The 20,189-nt window shown below is 52.5% G+C and overlaps 1 protein-coding gene across 6 annotated transcripts in view; it reads right to left on the bottom strand.

Annotated features, from left to right (window-relative positions):
- KIRREL3 (kirre like nephrin family adhesion molecule 3) overlaps positions 1–20,189 on the bottom strand; it is a 316,766-nt gene that overhangs the window by 12,312 nt on the left and 284,265 nt on the right. For 5 of the 6 annotated variants that reach the window (XM_032201818.1, XM_032201814.1, XM_032201819.1 and 2 more), the window contains 6 exons: positions 11,185–11,333; positions 10,656–10,783; positions 8,116–8,242; positions 3,272–3,372; positions 2,965–3,163; positions 2,068–2,103 (listed from right to left, as the gene is read on the bottom strand). In XM_032201818.1, coding sequence (XP_032057709.1) covers positions 2,068–2,103; positions 2,965–3,163; positions 3,272–3,372; positions 8,116–8,242; positions 10,656–10,783; positions 11,185–11,333 — 740 coding nt within the window. The remainder of the gene's footprint in view (positions 1–2,067; positions 2,104–2,964; positions 3,164–3,271; positions 3,373–8,115; positions 8,243–10,655; positions 10,784–11,184; positions 11,334–20,189) is intronic. The other variant, XM_032201817.1, reaches the window with a different exon arrangement.

Raw genomic sequence — 20,189 nt, forward strand, 5'->3', positions numbered from 1 at the left:
TGGCAGGAGGGTCAGGTGCTCAGCCCATGAGCCGTGCTCCCTCCCTGATCGGTGCCCCCAGGCGCTCTGCCTGCTCTCGGGGTGGCTGCCAGCACCAGCACCAGGTACCGCAGATTGCCTTCACCACCTGCCTCACTCAGAGACCTCCCTGAAAGCAGCAGATGCCTACAGGCCCCCTTTCCTGTTATTTCTAAACACCCCTTGGCCTCTTGTGAATCCGCTACTGCCCCAAAAGGAGGAACCCTTTCCATTGCAGCCGGGTGAGCCCGCAGGAGCCATTACCTACCTACTGGGGGGTTAAATTTGTGCCCTGAATCACACCTACAATGGCACATATGGTGTCTGGCAAAGCAAAGCCTTTCATCCATCCGCTGCCCTCGATCAGTGTGAGACCAGAGCATCCTCTCTGCTTTGGGGAGCTTTGGAGGCAGGAGAGGGGTCAGGAAGCACAGAGTGTCCTGCTCGGAGCTGCTACCTCTGATGGCAGCGAGCTGCTCCAGCCCATGATGGAACGTCCACATCTGAGCATGTTCTTGCCACCCTCCTGCCTGCCTCCAGCACAGGCTTTCTGCTTGCTTGGCCCCTCTGCCTTATGGAAGGATGGGGTGAATTTTGGGAATGGGGAGAGGTGGTCTGGTAAAGCAAAGCCCAGTGGCCTGATGGGTGACAGATGGGTGATAAGGAAAGCATTTCATACTGTCCTTTGGGGTGGAGCTGGTGCGGAGAAATGGGAAAAAAAGAGGTCCTTTGGCCACCTGGGGGCATGGAGAGGACACCAGCCACCCTTCTGCTGAGACCACTGGGACTTTCTGGGCTGCAGGTAAGGTGTTCTCTCACTTTTTGACCACAGATTTCACCCAGGACCTGATCTCAGCACCCTGATGGGTCTGAGCCCTATCTTGAGAACTGCAGAGTGACAAAAAAAACACGCTGCTTGAAGTGAGGCTTTTCTGCTCGCACTTGATCTAGAAAGAGCCTTTCATCTTCCCTGCAGAGCTTGTTTAAAGTGATGAAATTTGTGGTTTATACTGAGGCTTTTCAGTTTTTATCTCACTCATGAACTTTCTGCTGGGCCTGCCTATTTCTGGATTTGTCACTTGTCACCATGGCTGGACCAACAGTGACATGACTCTGGCAGCACTTGCTCTGTTCCCTGATCAGCCTGCCCAGCCTGCTGACTGCTCACCACCACTGCAGTGCAAGAGTTTCCCTGGGGCTCCTGAGTGCTCCGTGAGCTCAGGCTCGAGCAGTAGAGCCCCAAGGCACGCATCCTCAAACCATCATCCTACAAGACACCAGCTGACTCACAGCAAGAAGCCTTTGGGCCTTTCTTCTCCTGGTAGCCTGATGCCACCTGCCAGGTGGTGCTCCTGACAGAGGTGGTAACTTGCTGCAGGATTCTGGCAGATTTTTTTTTTTTCGCCTTGGCTCTCCCAGGGAGATGTGGGGCAAAAGGGTGAGGGGGAAGGATGTGAGCAGAGAGCTTACTGGCTCTCAGCTTTAGGGCACAGGATCTGCAATTCAGAGCTGAGCGAGCATGAGTAGTAATGGTGAATGATGCCACTTGAGGATGATGGAGAATCATGCAGGGGATGGGGTGGGGAAGGTGCCTGAGGCTCTGCTGGGCTGCTAAAAAACGTGACTGCAAAGGGCCAGAGACAGGGCCCAGTGGCTGGGACAGCAAACCAGAGCCCAGAGACAACAGCAGTGTGACCCTCCCGGCAAGCTGAGCAAAGCTGACATCTGCAGACAAGCCTGGAAACTTGCACTTCCCCCTCTGGCTTGCCCCATAAGAGCATGTATGCAATCCCTTTAGGTGCAAAACATGGCTGTGTAGCATTATCCCCCTCTCAGTGGCTGGGGACTGGGGCACAGAGAGGCAGGGCAGCTCGCCGGGGAGCACGGAGCCGAGCGGAGACCGGAGCGCCCTGCTTGCCAGCCCCTGCCCGCACTGCTCTGCACCTTCCCTACACCCTGCCTGCCCTGCTGAGGGGAGGACGCCGGGTCCTCAGGCGTGGTAACGGCTGGGGACAATTCACATTCACCGTCAGCTCAGGATTTCCGTACCTGCTTGAATACCAGCTCCTGATTTCATTTCCGTACCTGTTTGAAAATAAAGCAAGTGTCCACAGCCGTGCACAGCCCAAGCGCCCATGCCAGCCTCGGGAGCGTTTCCTGCTCCCAGCGCAGGTCCCCCTGAAGGGGATGTCCTCTGCCACCCCACAGTGTCCCCTGCCTGGGGCAGGGACGTCCCCTCGCAGGAACACCCAGGTCTGGGGGCTCAGGCTCTGCCTGGGACCCCAGCTGGCGGCCGAGAGTTCCCGCCGGCTGGCAGCCGACCTGGAAAAACCACTGGCTCTGTTTGCATTGGAAGAAGCCCAAGGCTAATTTTAAGGGGTTCATTTAGCTCTGATTTAATCTGGACGGCAGCCTTGCCTATAAATCACAGCTTAATGAGAACAATCCACCTGCCTGCCCTGGCATTTAATAAAACAGAAGAGGACTGGAGTCGCTCCAGGAGCTAAGTGTTCCTCACCGTGGAGAGCCCCGAGCCTGGAAATCCCCTGGCCACCCCAGGAATCCCCCAAGGGCAGTGGGGTTCGGCAGGAGCAGCTGTTCCCATCTCTCTATGAATATAAATGATCCTGCAGGCTGTGGCAGGGGCATCACCTTGGGCTGTGGGGCAGGGAGCAAGGGGTGCAGGATTGGACCATGCTGTCCAGCTTCAGCAAGTGGGACTACGCTGGGTGGCAGTGGCTTTGCAGGGCTTTTCCCACCTCCTGCCCCTCTGCCAGGAGCTGGTACCCTAAGGATGCAATCTGACACGGCTGGAGTGCTTTCTCCATCCTTCCTAGCTTCCTCTTTGACAGCCCAAGGGCTTTTCAGAGCACATCCTGCCTCTCGTGGCATCTCCCAGCCCAGCCAGGTGCTAACCCACAGCAGCCCCCCGGCAGTGATGCCCACCTTGCTCTTTGAGCCGGATGATCTCTGTGTCGGAGCCGAAGCTGTTCCAGGCAGTGCAGTTGTAAATGGTTTGGAAGTCGGCCCGGACGATGTTGCTGATGGTCAGTGTGGAGATGACGCCTTCGTCTGTGCTGACTGTCTCCACCGTGTAGCGCCCAGAGGTCCCAGACTCCAGGACGTTCTCCTTCCAGGACCAAGCCTGCCAAGCAAGAGTGGGGTCAGCCTGGGGCAGGTACTTTGCCCACCCGCTGGGCACCCTATGGCTTGGACAAGCCCCACGGGTCGCTGCACAGAGGGTGCTACTCACAATCCGGTCTGGCGGAGGGGTGCTGCGGATGAAGCACTTGATCTGCCCTTTCTGGCCGTGCAGGGCATGCTGTGTCTGTGTGCTGGAGATGATGGGTGGCCCTGCAAGAGAGGAGAGGAACACCGGTTTCACACACGGGTAGATGGTGATGCAGTGTACTGGTGGCAGCTGGAGGTGGCAGAACTGCCAAAGGGCAAAAGGGGACGGAGAGGGATGGAGGAGCAGCTCCCTCACCTCCCGTGATGCACTCAGGGCACAGCTCATGGCACAGAGGGGGCTTTGCTTTAAAGCACTGCTTTTTTTTTTTTTTTTTTTTTTGTCAAAGTGCCCTAAAAGCAGTAGGGTGTCCCTATCTCTGCTGCTGCATCCCTGGTGTTGGACTTGAGCACTCAGTGGAAATCTCCTTGGCAAACCTGGCTGCTTGCACCAGGAGCCAAGCAAGAGCCCAGCTCACATGGTAGTCCCCTCCTGTGAGTTTGTTAAGCAACAATTACACTAATTGCTCCCCAGGGGCTTAAGGAAGTGGTAGGGGAAGTGGTAGGAAGTGAAAATCACTACAATTACCCAAAAACCCCAACCTGCATTTTTTAATGCACTGCAGGTAGATGTGTGTTTTTACTCTGGGGTCCATAGATGGGTGTGATGCAAGGATGCTGAGAGCACAGGGGTGTGCTCAAGGGGCACGTCCCTCCTTGGTGGAAGAAGGTTAGGAGAAAAGAGGTGGGAGATGAGAGCGGGTTTGGAGGATATTACCCTGAGGGAGCAGCAGCAGAACGGCAATCCTAATTGCTCTTTATTAGCCTCCTTAATTACAGCAGATTTGCATTTCTATGAGTGGCTTTCTGCTGGCATCAAGGTGGGATGCAGGCAGGGAAAGCGAGGCGAGGCGGTGGGGCTGCCAGCTCTCCCCATGCCCCGGCTTGGCTGGTTGGATGCTGGTTCTGGGCTGTGGTCTCGTTTGTCAGCCTGTCCCTGGGGTTATCAGCAAACACCATCATCTCATCAAACCCGCCCAGACGCAGGTGTCTGGAGTGATGCTGGCCATGTGCAAACATGCTGCAAATGCTCTCAGGCTCTGTCTGAGCAATAACAAGTGGAAGAGCTGTGGCAGGAGCAGTGACAAGAGCCCACACAGGGAGGCCAGTGCAGTGCAGAATCAGGCAGAGCTTCGTCCCGAGCTCAGGTCTCTGTTCAGTCAGAGTGGGACAGCTCACAGTGCTTGTCCTCTCTCCCATCTATCGATCCTTTGTGGATTTGCAAAGCATTTCTCACTTTTTTTTTTTTTCTTTTCTTTTTTTTTTTTTTCTTTTCTTTTCTTTTTTTTTTTTTTGACCCTGTCTCTGATATTTTCTTCTAAGAAAGTCTCAGCACGTGGGGTAAAGTGGTGAGAAACATATTTGTCCTGGGCATTCTTGACTGATCATTCTCCAAGTCACCAAGTTACGAATTTGCCCGATGAAAAAAAAGGTACTGAAGTGCTAAATTCAACTAATGCATCCAGTTGCTCATTGGCATTACCCCAGCGACACCTTTCTGTGCTGAAGTCTCACCCCCCAAACAATTCCCATGGCAATGCAGCTATATTCTTATTTTTTTTTTTTCTGTGATGCTATGAGGTAAGATACACAGAAAACCAGCTCTGTGCAGGACACTTAACTAACCAGAGACCAGAAACACCACATTTCCTCTGCCCAAGGGAAAGCAGCACAATTACTGTCCCCAAAAGTCCCACGGTAGGCACACTGGCACAGAGACTGCCTTCACGCATCTTCAGCAGGTCCATGACTGCTGCCTGGGGATGGAGCTGGTGTAAAACACAATCTGGACACTCACTGCATGCTCTGCAAATCTGGAAGTGCTGTGCACGAGCAGCACACATGCCAGTGGCTCGGGAAATGGCTGTGGAGAGCAACTGCTAACAGCAGGTGGGTCTAAAGCAGGCACTCAGGACTTGTTTTCCACTATTCAGATATAATGCTCATATCTGCATGTTATTGGACACTTTTTTGCCCTTTTTTATCTGTAAAAAAAAATATGTAAAATTGTAAAATGTAAAAATTGTAAAAATTGTAAAAAAAACATTTTGTTGCTGCTTTCTGCCCAAATGGCCTTCTCAAAGATGATCTTCTTGGCACGCGTTCTCCTTTATCCACCTCTGAAAACTTTAAAGGAGCTGGCCTGGGTCTCCAGAGAGTCTGCCTTACCCCTTGCTTTGCCAATATTATAACAAATCCCTTGGGGCTTTGGCTGCTTCTGCTGACACGCAGCAGGATCTCGTCATACACCAGGGGTGGCACAGGGTGCGTCATGTAAGCATCCTGGATCCCTCACCTCGTGCTAGGTGATGCTGCTCACCTACACTGATGGCTGATGAACCCACAACCAACAGTACCAAAAGCAGCGATGGTGTCTGTATGCCTAAATTAATAAAAAAGCTGTCTTCTTTCTATTTCAGTCATTGCATGTTACTTACAAATTCTGTGAGTGCACCAAGACTGGGTGACACTAGAGAAAAATGGCTTAATAATCATAAAAAGGATCATTTTCCCCAAGGAGAGTGGATTTTAAATGGCACAAATGCCAACGGCTCTGGGTTTTATTATTGCTTGAGGAGTTCAGAGTCAAAGGCTTATCATCATGATAATAGCAGATGACTAAAGACCATTTGTGAGATGAACATGCCCGGGAATAATAGCACAGAGCTGCAGCCTTGTTGCGTTCGAGGCTGGTGTTTGATTCTCCACCGGGCTCTGGCTCCCTGTGAAAGCTGCCAGTCCCTGGCTTGGCATGGAGCTGAGCTCAAGACAGCCCGCCAGCAAGGAAAGGCTTTAAACAATGTTGCTATGGATATAAATGACAGAGCTATTGGTTGCGGTTATTTTTAGCGTGCCGGTGCCAATTTATTTGCGCCATCCCGGAGGCTCGCACAAAGGAGAAGGCGGCTTGCTGGCTCAGGAGCATCACAGGATGGCTGCAACTTCTCCATCCTGCTCAAGGCCAAGCGAACCAAGCCCTGCTGATGCTGAAAATGGCTTGATGGGAAGCGTGGTTTGGTCCTGCAAAGCCCTCATGGCCAGGAGAATGGAGTGGCTTTGGCTTGCGCAGGGCTGGAAATCAGGCTGCTGCCAATTTATTGCAGTGCCACAAGCTCCTTGCTGCCTTCTTGCCTCTGTTGCTCCAGCCCTGCCAAACACAGCCCATTTGCATAATCCTCCTGCCCACTAGTGAGGCTCTGAATCCTATCTGCATCCTTTCAGGCTCGTAGCCTTGTGCCCCGGTGCTGGGGGAAGGCAGCTCTGGGCTGCTGCAGCTGTTCTGGGAGTGGATGTGGGTGCAGCCGGGCCAGGCTGGTGGGCTCAGGGTGGGTCGCTGGGTAGTGGGATCAATCTGGGTGGGATGGAGCTCCTCCCATCGGTGTCCCTGTGCCTTGGGACAGACTGACCTGCCAGCCTGTGCCACCAGCCCAGACACTTTCAGGTCCCTAACCTGACCGTGATGAATCCCAGCCTATGGAGAGAGGCACCCGATGGTCTTGAGACAATTGTGTCACCCGCTGGATTTAAAATCACTTGAAAATAGGAGGCGTTCAACTTCCCCTCTCAAATTGCAGTGCAAAAGGCTTGCAGAAGAATTCATTAGCAGGATTAGATGTGCCGTGTTGTGAGATGCTCCATTAGATGCAATGTGCTGTGCTGACGGGGGCTGCAGATGCTCCAGCTGTGGCACTCAGCACCGGGACGGGCACCACACCTGGGGACACAGCTCCAGGGCTCTGCTCCTTGCCTGCAGGGTCGGGAGCCCATGGTGGCCCTGAGACATGCAGCTGTCCCCTGGGGGTTGCAGCAGCCCCTGCCACCAGGAAGGGGTGCTCCTGAGGGGCTGCCCCACGCTGTGCACCATGAGTGGACCCCATCCCGCTGGGCGCCTCACTCCACGCTCACAGCAGGCAGCGACTAGTAGGTGCTGGGAAAGGAGCAGGTTCTTTGTTTGGGCTAATTTGTTGCTTTGTTTTCTGCAAGCTATTTTAATTGTAATTAAAACACAGCAGCCGGCAGGGAAGGAGCATGCAGGCGTCGAGGAGCTGAGTGGAAGTCGAGGGAGTGGTTGGGTTTCAGCATCCTGCTGCGTTGCCCTTGGCTTCCCTCCCTAGCATTATCTGCATTCAGAACTAATGCTGTGCCACTTCCCTGCTTATTTTCCTCTCTTTGTGACAGTGAGCAGGGACTGAAGCCTGCCAGTTTGTCATGCAGGTGAGAGATGATGCAAAATTCATCCTCTGTTTATACCATTTGCAGCCCGCCTGGCTCCTTCCCTTCATGCAGGGCACATCCAGGCTGCAATTCGTAACCGGCTGCTGCAGGGTCCTGGCCAGGGTGCCCTCAGCCTGCAGGGCTCTGGAGTGCTTCCCAGTTCCCCAGCAGGGTGAGGGAAGGGCCCAGTCCTGGCACTGTGCCGGGGCAGCCCCATGCAGCCACAGGGGGTTCATGGCACTGTTTGCTCCCTTGGGTGCTTCGAGCGAGTGATTATGCTGCCAGCCTCGGATCCAGGCTCAATTCCCAGCTCTCTAGCTGTACAACAGAGACAACAGTGCTCTCCGACCTTGCAAGGGTTTTGCAAGATAAATCTATTAAAGATTTAAAACGCCAGCTCCCAGCTACTCAATAACCCCCCGTTGATAATATGGAACCAAGTGGGTCTTAGTTAATCCCACAGGGCAGGAGCCTCTCTGATCCCACCCCTTGGGATTTGCTCCCGAAGAGACTACCCAAGGGGGTGATTCTAAATGCACTGCCACAAGCTGATGAGAACACCGGGAGGAATAGCAAGAGGGAAGCCAGAGGTACCGTTGACAGTGAGCGTCACCTCGCGTTCCCCTGCGCCGACCCGCGGTACCACGGCTCGGCACACGTACTTCCCGGCGTCTTCCTGGCGGACGGACTTGAGTGTCAGCTTGTTCTCATTGCTCAGGACCTGGAAGAGAGGAGGAGGCTGCTTTCAGGGTGAGCGATGGGAAGCTGAGCAGGAGATGTGGGTTACAAGCTCAAGGGCAGCTCAGGGAAAACAGGGATGAGGATAAGTGCAGTTTTAAATGGCGTGGAAATAGCACTGCTGTTGACCAAGGAATAAGGAAACTACCAAGTCTGTGGGGAAATAAAAGTCCTGATCCATTCACCTGAATTCTTGCAAGCTCACTTTTGCAGGAAGTCCCACAAGAGCTCAAGACAAAAGAGAAAAGCTTTGGTGCTGTTTCCTGGGAAAGCTTTGGCACAGCTGCCTTGTAACCAGGAGCAGGAAAGCCTTCCAGAGAAGCGTGCTCCACACTCTCAGTTCCAAGTTTTCAGGGGCCAAGCCTCGTTCAGGTGCAATTTCAACCCCAGAAGTGTGTGTGTGTTGGGGGGCAGCCTGGAGAGCTGGCAGCCGCCTGGATGGCCAGGAAATTTGGGCTGGGTTTGGTGGGCCCCAGCTGCATGGAGGAGACCGGCTGCAGCATGGTTATCAGCCACCCTGCCCTCCTGCCCCGGCCACGCAATCAGCAGCTTTGTGAAACCCTGGCAAGTGCCGAAGCAGAGGGATCTGGCTGAGGACATCAGCAGAATCCCTGCGCAGGTGACATTTAAAAGATGTGGCTTTTAAGCAAGTGCTTCCCATGCTGGAAATGCATGCCCCAGGGGCTAACTCCTCCTGTTTGCTCTCCTCTCCCAGGACTTTGCAGGCTTGCAGGCTGGGGCCAGCCCCTCACCTCCCCATCCTCCCAAAATGCTGCAAGGTGCTCATGGCCAAGGGCTGAGCTGGAGCTGCTCATCTTCAATGCGGGCAGAGCAGATGCAGCCTGCGAATGCAAATGTTCCTTGGGAAAGGGCTCTTCCTGTGCTCAGTGGGAGTGCAACAAGACAGCAAATAATCTTGGTGGCCCTGCAGCAAGGAGAAGGGGACCCGGCAATAGTCAGAGCTTCAGATCCCCTCTGAGCCCCGTTTTAGCACTGGTTATGCAGATACCCATGCAAATGACTCCAGATTTGCAGATCTCTGGAGCAAAGGCCTTGCTTGGCCTCATCCTCTCTTCCATCTCTGATTTGTTTCCTTCCTGGAAAGGAGAAGGAAGGGTAGGAATCCTGTGGGAGTCTGAGAGTGGAGGGGCTGGAGAAGAGCAGCCCCAACCCCACACCTGACAGCCAGGGCTGTGAGCTTGGGGGGGTTACAAAGCAGCACCCCCTGCCAGCCTCCGCAGGGCTGATGGAAGCAGCTCTGCTGAACAGCTCCAGCAGCTCTGCTGGGCTAAACCAGGTGGTCCTGAGCCCCGAGGCTTCAAGCCAGCGTAATTTGGCCACATGGAAGGGGAGAAGGCAGAGCTGTGTTGTGATGGACAGGCCCTGGAGCACGGCCGGGGCTGGGCAGGGTCAGGAAGCCCCTGTCCCCCTGTGCACGGCTCCTGCCACCACTCTGCAAGTTCCAGCAGCTTTGAGAAAATGAAATAGCAGCTTATGGTGTGAGAGCACTGCCTGCCTTCAAATAATGGTAACAACTGAGAGAAACAACAGCCACAGCCGAGGGATGGGAAGCCACCCAGGGATTACGGACACAGTGGGATTCCTTAGCTAATTCAAGCTATCAGCTCTCCCAAGTCTGTGATTGCTTCCCAGGAGATATTTTTCTTGGAGGTCATGGTGGTTTGGGAAAAACACGCCAGCAGTGAAGGCAGACGACTGCCTCATGCACGCGTGCAGCGTTGGCGATGCCTGCTCTGTGTGCCAGGAGCAGAGGCACAGAGGCACAGCCCGTGCACCTCACCTGGCACAGCCTCATTGCCTTCAGCACACATCTGCCTGGATGAAGCTGAAAGATACTTTCAGACACAAGGCTGCGTGCCCCTCACAGGTGGGTTTCACTTCTCAGCCCTCCTTTAGCTTAACAGGCTCTGCTCAGCCCTCCTAATGGCAAAGGGGGGATCAGAGCCTCTCGCGCCTCCCTGAGCTGCGGTTAATATTTGCAAAACTCCTTACACTTCTCAGGACAAAAAGGATGTGGAGAAGCCTTCCAGGCCAGACCCAAGTGAGCAGAGTTGAGCATGTTGGGACGGGATCTCCTGGTCTTGCCTCCTGAGCCCTGAGCAATGTCACACTGGTCCTCCCGGGAGCTGTGGTCCCCACATGGTGCTCAGTACAGAGTGCTGCCAGTGCAAGGGTGAGAGATGCCCTCTGCTTAATCCTCTGCCCTCTGCTTAATCCTGGTTCAATCCAGCCTCTGCAAACGCACCCTGAGGGCGATGTCCCTAGGACTGGGTGGCAGTGATGGCACCCTGGCAGAGCTCTGGCTGCCCCTTTGCGCTTCCCACACGGGTGCCCCACCAGCCCCGTGCCCCCAGCACCCTGGCAGCGACTCTCACCACGCCTGAGCCTCGCTTCATCCAGACGATGGTGAGGGAGGGGTTCCCCGTCCAGGCGCAGTTGAAGACGGCGTCCGAGCCCAGGTCAACGAGGAGGGACTGTGGTTCTGTCGCCATCCTGGGCCCGACTGTGCAGAGGAGACCAGCATTACCACTAGCGAGAGACTGTGCCATGCAGTAGCCCCCAAACCACAGAGGTCTCGGTGCCGCAAGAAGCAGGGGAAGGTCTCCACATACCCACGGGCCACGGCCACATAAAGCCCCCAAGTGCAACGCACCCGAGACAGGAGCCTGCTGCAGTCCTGGCACGGCCAAGTGCCCAAGGAGCCCCCAGGGCTGTGGAAGGCAGGAGGAGAGCATGGCCCCACCAAAAGAGCCTTTTCAAAGCCAGAGCTGCAATGGAGCCCAGCAAGTCCTGGTCATCCCAGGCTTTCTGGAGCTGCCCCAGGAAGCTCACGTCCCTTTCCCGTTTATTTTCAGCAGCTCTGCTGGCCCCAGGAAGGCAGCCTCAAGCTGGCAGACTACTTACAGTAGACGTCCACGGTCCTGCTGATGTTGGTGCTGCCCAGCGCATTGGTGACCTCGCAGGAGACGGGCTCAAAGAAGAAGGTGTGGTCTACGATGGTTTCATAGAAGTCACCGGACGCTTCTTTTATCACCTGGCCTTTCTTTGCCCACCTGTCAGATAAGACAGAGCAAAGGGGGGTTGTGGTCTCGCGCTGCCTTCCACTTACACGTGAGTGATGATGGAGACCAGCACACAGCAGCCCATGGGGTGCCAAAGCTGCTCTAGACTGTAGGAGGGGTGTACCCACAGCCTCAACGTTGTCCTCATCAAAGGACATGGGGATTGCAACCGAAGCTCCTGGAGAGGAGACACCGAAGTGGTGTGTATGTATATCCCTACTGGAAGCTTTCAAAAATCCACCAAAATTGCTATTTCCCTGTGAAAACCTGTTTCACTGAAAATCCACCTTATTCCTTAGGACTGTGGGCCACAAAGAGTTCAGTGACAGGAGGGGTGGGACAAGGACAGTCTCTGCTGACAGGGAACACAATGTCAGTGCCTTGCCAACCAGCGTTGCTGGTCTTCCCACACCAAAACCACAAAAAACCTTTTCAGCTTCCCCCTGCTTTCACCTTCTTTCCCCTTTTCTTCTTCTTTATTTTTTTTTTCTGTCAAAGAGAACTTTATCCCTTGAAGGCAGCTGAATTCACATCACCCTGGAAAGCCAAGCTGGCATTTGCAGCACTGCAACTTGCAAATTGTCTTGGAGAACAAGCTGTCAACTCAGCACTTGAATTAAGCTGCTGTTTGCCAAACAATGAGCAAATGTGACCTAACGGGGCACCATCTGGCAACCTGCCACTGAGGTGCGGGTGGGGAAGCCAGGAGATGCTGTCAGGCAGCACCAAACTCCAGCCGCTCGCGGGAGGAAGGGAAAGCAAGCAGAGACACAGCCTGCGGAAAACATAACGAACCTCCCCCAACGACTGACAGGTAAGTTGGAGGGTGAGAGGATTTCCCTGAGGAATCTCTGATGCTCTTGTCTCAGGGCAGCTGTCCTCTAGTGGTGCTGGGTGACGTGGGTTGCTCGGGGAAGATGGGATGGGTTGGGGAAAGAGGCACAGACAGACTGTGCGGGGTGGGAGCACAGCGCCAGCCCTTGGCATGCTCCATCTGTGCTACCAGAGCAAATTCCCTCTGCACCAGCTAGTGTGAACCTACTTGGAGCAGGAGAGCTGACCTGCAGGCTTCACCCACCAGCTGATGACACAGGGTTTCAGGAGGGAGGCATTGGCGGCAGAGGTGTGGCTGATTTGTACGCACTTATCTGCTTTCTCTTTCCATTTGTTTTTGCACCTCTAACGGATGCTGACAGGCCACTGCAGCTTCCCTACCCTGCCTTCCTCCATGGATTCCCCCTTTATTAATGCATCAGGAGATGTTGCTTTGATTTCTGGGGCCTGTGCTTGACGAGGGAATCTCCCTGTATCAAAAAAAAAAACACAAAACAGCACAAGTGACACCTTCCAGGTGCTGCTCCAAAGGGCTGCACAGTCCACCACCTTCAGGTGATGCCATTCTCCTTCCAGAGGGACTGAAACCCAAGCCTCTGCAGTGGCCCAGGAAAACACACGAAACGACCCTGCTTGATGCTTTATGTGTGTGTTTAAAACCCATCGCTTCTGCAAAACTGGCTTTCCCAAGCGCAGAGATGTGTCACAAACAGCAATTTTTCGTGCTTCAGCAGAGATCAAGGTTCTTGCACCGGTTTTCCAAGGCTTAGTACTGCTAAATCAATGTGGCTGAACAAGCGGTATGGATCTTTTATAATGTCAGATCAGTTTTTAATAACGATGGCTGATAACCCTCCTGTAAAGCTGCTCATGATGTGCTTGCAGACAGCCAGAAGGCAAGGTACTTCTGTTTTTAACAAGCCCATAACATGCCTTGCTCACCTATTAACCTCTCAGTAATTATTTATAAGCAGGATGTAAATAAAATGTACCCAAGAAGATGCAGAGGGTGTTCAGGTCCTGCCTGGGGCCAGCCACTCGGGGTGGCTGCACTGCCTCGCTGCCTTCTTCCCAGCACGCATCCTCCAAACGCACCCAGGGAATGCACAGGGGGGAACCTGGCTTCCCCCTTTCAGTTTTGTTCCTCTTGACCCCCTTGCACAGCTCATGGGCTTGCTAAGCCTTGAGGGCAGCGGTCCTCAGCTTTGATTTGGGGAAGGCAGCCTACAATTTTCACCTCTGCTACCTCTTCATCAAGCGTGAGCAGTGCTGGTGAGCCCGGTTCAAAGCCTTGCAGGGGATTTTCTTGCTTGATCTTCACCTGCCATGAAACTTCTGGTTGCAGGTAGGTTGCTCCCTTTGTGGCCGTGCTGGGATGTTGCTTTGATGTCCAGCTTGGCTGAGCATTTCAGCCAGACCCTCGCCCACTCCCCTGGCCCCCTCCCCTGCTTCAGCTCTTCACAATCTCATCCCAACATCTCCCAGCCTTATTGCATCCAGACTGGTGCTCCCTGTTCCACCACCACTGGCAGCACAGCTTCCTCCATTTGCAGTGTTACCTCAAAGGCATTTACAGTTTGCCAAATGTGCCACCACGGGTCCGTTCCAGGCTATACAAGTTTACCTCCTTTACTCTCCGCATATTATGTACCCACTAACTCCGCTGTCATTTCTGCTGCTACTTTTCTTCCACATTTAAATCCATGTTTCAGAGGGCTTATTATGGGCAGCAATAAAAACACAGTGGTTAAGGAATAAAGAAAAAAAAAAACAAACGCCCTACTGGGTCCTTTTAACATTTAAATATAAGGCGGGGGGACTTCCCTAAGGAGATGTTATCCAGGGAAATTGTATTTTTCTTATTCCATTGATTGCTTCCCATCTAGGAGTGCAAAGAAGCAAATAGAAAAGCCAGTTTGGGACACGATAGCTCACAAACAATGCTGTGGCTTTGCTGTGGCTTCCATAGACCAATGTGCCTTTAGCAACCTCCCTGGTTTCTGAAGGAAACTGGCTGAAAGATGGGAGCCCAAGCTTCTTCCCAAGGGGCTTTTATCCAGCAGCTCCATCGCTTCCCTGCCAGAAGCAAGGACTGTGTTTCTGCTGGGCTCACAGAACCTGTGATGAGCTAAATAAGAGCATTACATGCCCTGTGGCATGCCAGTATGTAGAGGAGCATCGCCAGCGAGCACTTCATCTGGCCGAGCTCGCTGTAGCAAAGAAATTCCTGTCTGCAGTGAAAGGACTTGTAATTTTTCAGTGAATGGCATGTGTGAACAAGCTGTTTAGGGGAATTTGTAGCCCTGTCATGTTGCAGCCCTCCCGAGTGAAACAATACTGGTTCAGTGCTGCCTGGATAAGTGAGGCTTTGCCGATGTGAACATGCAATCCTGTCTTCTTGGTGTTTTACCTGCTGCCCTCCTCTGCCACTGAGACCTGGCCAGCTCCCTGACCCCTCTGGCCAGTGATGCTGTAGGGAAGTGAGCCCTGGCTGTGGCAGAATGGCATTTGCTCCTTCCAGAGTGCCGCCTCCACCAGCACTGTGCCGGCCATCACATCAATTCCCTTGCTGCCAGTCTACAGCCGTCCACACCCATGCAGCAACACTTCCATCCCTCATCCTTCACATCCACTCTGGCAAGCAGCATCAGCAGCCTCCACCCTGTGAGCTGTCCCTCTCCAACATGTCATTTCCAGTCATAATCCAACATGGACTCAACTCATCCTTGTGCAAGAAGATCTCCCCCGGCCCCCAGCCAGCATCCAAGGTGACACCTTGGCCTTGCAGGCAGCTGGGGGAGCAAGAGGTTGCAATGATGCAGCACAGAGCTGCAAGGAGAAGTCCTGGAGAGGCTGCAGGCCTCAAGCACACGCTTGTTACTGCAGGCTGCGAGCATCCTTGCAGGGAGGATTTGGCTTACCACTGCCCTCGAAGCACAGCCACCAGCAGCACTCGCGCCCCTGGGCAGCTCTCCCTGCAGACGGGCTGCTCCCATCAGGTGAAGCCCAGGCAGGAGGACTGTTGTAATTTTTAACTAACAATGCAAAAACAAAACAAAACAAAACAAAACACCTGTTGCTTGCCATATAAATTGTGTTTACTAAGAGTGACTTAAAATAGATAAATATTTTCTTGGATGCATTTTAATTGCTTAATAAAAGTACCGAGAACACCCACAAATACCTTAAATAAATGCATGGCTCACGGAATGAATTAATTAACATTTCATTCCTGCGAATGGCTATTAATTGCTACAAATTGCTTGGAGAATGGGTTTTGTTGTTTGATTACCAGCAGTGCCGTCAATTGCTAGGCTGTAACTTGGCAGTACCCGCTCATCCTCAGACAGGAGCTGTCCCCCTGGTTGATGGCTGCCCATGAGCATTGCCCTGCATCTTTCTGCAGCTCTCCAGAGCCCTGGAGGCTCCTGGGGAAGGACCTGTGATGGGGTGGTGGAGGTGGAGGCTTTTCCATGGGTGCATCTCCTCTGAGTGACAGCCTCGTGAGAAATGACTGAGTGAACAGCAGGGCTTGAGCAGCATCACACTGCCCCCTCTCCCCAAATGACTGTGGCTTGATGCATCACACAAATTATTTCTTTATTAAGAGTAAATTTCCATAACGGTGATGTATGGGGTTATTCCTCTCCTCCTGCCTGCTCCCTTCCTAATGAAGACATGTGGGACCGAGTCCCACTCAGCCGTGTACTGGCCATGCTCTCCCTGTGCCGACGTGCGGGTCCATTTACCAGGCAGCAGACCAAGCCCTGGTGACAGGAAGGGGACAGGGGAGTCCTGGTGGCACTTGGAACAGCCCAGTATGGAGCCAAAGGTATGGCTGCTTGCACAAAACCCATCCTGCAACCCCTGGAGATCACCGTGCCAGTTATAGATGTAGATATATTATTCTACGGCACCAGGTTCCCTGCTATGCTTGGGTGAGCCCATTTTCTCCCAGGTGCAATTAGTAATTAACACCTCTGCTAAAGGGCTCCACAGGTCTCCTTCTGAGGTTTCACTAAGCAGCTGGCAGGCGCAGTTCCCCTTATTTCGGAGCTTGCTGCAGAAATGCTGCCGGAGTCATTAGCAGCAGCCCCGGGAATTCCTTGTCCTGGGTTCCATCCCCGAAGACTTCCCAGCTGGAGCTGCAAGCAGCGGCGTTGCTGCGCCCTGATGCTGAGCTGAGCTCGGTGCCAATGTTACTAATCTCCCTCTTCTTCAGAAACAAATAAACAGTGAGAAAAATTGCTGCCTTTACCCAAATTTCAGGAGTTCAGGATGTCAGGCTTCAATTCCAAACAAGGACATGTTTGGTGTCTGATTGTGCCTCCTACAATACAGGGGTTGCTGCTACCAGGGTCTGATTGTTTTTCAACACTCCAGGGTTTTGATGATAATAATAATACCTTGCTGTGCAGAAGAAACCTCTGTCTTGATTTCCTGTCTAATCTCAGCTTTGGTGTTCCCCCTCCTGCCCAGCTGGCGATAAGCCTGATTGCTCATCAGATGGCTTCAGTCTGTCTCCTCGTGGTCAGCGGGATCCCAGGGTGGGAAAAATCAGTGACCCTCCAAAAGGGGCCCCTCCAAAGCCCCCCTACAGATGGGCACGTTGGGCTCAGCTCTGCAGAGAGCCTGTGGTGCTGGTGGATGGGTTGAGCAGAGGCAGTCTCCAGAGGGCATTTTGGTACCAGACTGGAGATGGGCAGAAGCACCTCAGGACCCCAGGGTCCAGGGGTGCAGAGGAACTGGGGTGAGGAGTGGGGAGGAACCTGTGTCACTGGAACAGCTCATACATGTTGCAACTCACTTTGGTGAGAAAACAGTCAAAATAGACACTTGCTTAGCCTGGCAATGAGGACAAATCATGGAAGGGAAGACATGGAAAGACATGTTGGGTAGACATGGAAAAATGACACCTGACATCAATGCCATCTTTATCCTCATGCTTAGCACAGAGTGAAGGTGCTGTGCTGTGAAGCTGTTCAAACCTCCACGGTCCTGTACCTGTTATTTTCCACCTCAAACCATCACCCATCATACCTTCACCCAGGCTCTCTGTCCTGCTGTGCAATTCCTTGGGGGCTTGCAGGAGGAAACAGTGGTAAATGGAGACAGAAAACCCCAACCCTTCATCAGCGTAAGAAATCTGCTGCTGGGGGCATCTCAGAGTCAGGGAAAGGACCATGTTTCAGATTGATGAAGGTACTTAATCCACATGCTTTGGGGCAAACGTGATGATGGGGTGGGCAGGAACGGCTCCTGCTTTCTGGGCATGGGATACAAACATGGCCAGAGTACTGGTGGGTGGCTGGGGCTTTCCAAAGTGACCAAATCCTAAAGCTCCTCTGAAGGCCTTTCCCTGAGCTTTATTTTTGGGAGGTTTTCAAGGGCTTTGTGGTTTCATCTCTGCAGCGTGAGAGGGTTGCAGCAGCACACACCAGGTTTCGCTCTTGCTGGCACTGAGAGAAAAAGGACCTTGGGACAGGTTTACACGAGGGCGAGCCCAGGAGGAGAGTGACCAGCCTCAGAGGTGTCCAGGAGCCAGGCAATGGCCCCCGATGGCACATGGTGTCTGCCAGCCCCTGTTGGCTCTCCAGCCCCAGCTCTGAGCAAAGTTGCTGAGCCCCCTAAAGCCCCACGGCAGCTGCTGGTGCCACTCCACTGATTGGGCTCATGTTAAATTTTGACATATCTTTAGGTTGGTGCAAGGCACAGCTCCTTGTCAGGTTCCCAGAGCCCTGCCAGAGCAGCTAATTTGTCAGAGCTGAACTGTGTCTAGATCAAATGGTGTGGGTTAGGATCACCAGCAGAGGTGAGTGTGCTAGGAGGTGTGTGCCCCAGGTGAGGATGGGGTCTCCTAATTACATGGGCATCTTCTTGCAGTGATTTCTGTGTAATCTGACATGGGCTCCCACTGGCTGAACCTGGGAAGCTGGCAGCTCCTATGGAGGAATAATAAACGATATGCATTCCCTTTGTACTAACGCAAAAATATAGGCAACTTATAGGCGAAGAAGTAAAACAAAGTAGCAAATTTAACAAAATATCTGCTAATTTTTTCCACTATAAAAATTTCCCTACTTTCCATCCATCCATCCACCCACCCCTAAACTTATTCCCAAATCACTCTTCTCAATGCCTCTTGAGTCTCCTTAGAGCACCCTGGTAACAACACTGCTCACTTGAGCCTTCCAAGTCATGAGAAAGTAATCCAATGTGGCAGCACACTGATAAAACAGACTGACCTGTAAGAGCTCCAGGATTACCTATTGACTTCTGTATAAAGCTGCAAGAAACATTTCAAAGAAAAAAAAAAAAAAAAAAAAAAAAACTCAAAAAGCAAAAACCATTAAGTCCTTAATTACACACTCCAAAAGTAAAGCGGAGCTAAGCAATAAGCGTTGCATGATGCTTTACAGACAAATGGCCTTATAATCCAGTGCCAACAGCTCACGTTCTTCCTTTGCTTTCATATTTACCAACAGCTTCCAGAGAGTTTGCAGAGAAATAGAAATCCAAGGATAACTCCAGGACCTGCAGTTAGCAGGGTTACTCCATGGCCTGACACTGGGTGAGATCAGAATCCCTTTCCAGTGAAACCCAATGGGTCTATTTTGGAATGTCAGCATCCACTGGGGTTTCTCATCCTCAGCTCCAATGTTGGGCTGCATCTTGTATCCATCCTGTCAGCTCATTTAAGCAGAAACAGCAGCCTCTAATGAGGCTGCTTGGGGAATTAGCCTAATGAATAACAACTGATGCCAACTGCAGTCACCAAAACACCTGCACCTTTAGCAAAGCCCCGTCCCCATCCCTGGAAGGACCGGGACGCTTTCAGCACACCCTGCCTTGCCTGACCTGTGCCATGTTTCCTACCCCTTGCATGGAAGCAGAAAAACCTCAAACAGAGCTGAAGGCCTCTTAAATCAACATATTTTCCATCTCGGAAGCTGTAAGAGGATTCATTATTTATATGGCAGAAACACAAAAGCTTAGCATATTTTAAGCTGTCTGAAATGACTTCAAGGCAACTCGTCCGCTCTCTCTCTTTTTTTTTTTTTTCCTCCTAACAAAGCACATTGAGATGTCTCCGAATTGAGCAGTGGGAGGAAACCCTTCAGAAAGAGAAAACGGAATGGAGGGATTCAGGGAGAGAAAGAAAAAAGCTGTGATCTAGCTGGGGATTGCCAAGGAATGCCCATCGGGGGTGTTCCCTGTGGGATGCTGGCATAACCCTTAGACAGACTCTGCCTGACACCACATGGAGATTATGGCAGGCAAGAAAGCATCCCTGGTACTTCACGAGTACAAGCACACGTGGCCATATCCTTCAGAGGCAGCAGGTGAGGAGGTGCTGAATGCTGGGTGTCCTTTTTTTTTTTTTTTTTTTTCTTCTCCCCATTTTTACATTTTCAGTTTAGTCACAGCATCTCTAATTTCCTTAGATCTGAAGCCACCTCGTGAGACTGGAAGGGAACGATATAGAAGAAAGATGAGGGGAAAAAAAATGCCAGTAATCTTGTAAAAGTCAGTTTTGAAAAATCAATTTTCTTGTGTGACAAGATTTGCTTAAGGCTTTTCGTTCTGTGAAATCAGCCCATCATCCTGCGGGAACACATGAAGGAAGTGGCAAGTGTGGTTTGGAATAACTCAGATTAAAGACTGCTAAATTAGGCTTGAGGAGCTCCCACCTCTCCTGCAAGGATGCGGCTGGCGCATCCAGCGATGCTCGCTTCCCAGTCATCTTCCCAGCAGCCTGTCTTGAAGGAGAGGAGACCAACGGGGCTGGGAGAACACAGCTCTGGGGTCATCCCGAACAATGTGGATGCTTACAAGTGTTCACAGCTTGGCTTGCTAAAAAAACATATGGGCTTTGCTAATGCCCAGAGACCTGGGTGCAAAGCGTGCTGGAAATGAGATGCCTGGGACACCTCCTTGACCAGGGCACCATCAGAAGTGATTGCCCTTTAAGCCTTGTGAGGCTTTTAGGGTTTCCTGGACCAACCAGCCCAG

The sequence above is a fragment of the Aythya fuligula genome, chromosome 22, assembly GCF_009819795.1.
Source record: "Aythya fuligula isolate bAytFul2 chromosome 22, bAytFul2.pri, whole genome shotgun sequence".
Lineage (NCBI taxonomy): Eukaryota > Metazoa > Chordata > Aves > Anseriformes > Anatidae > Aythya > Aythya fuligula.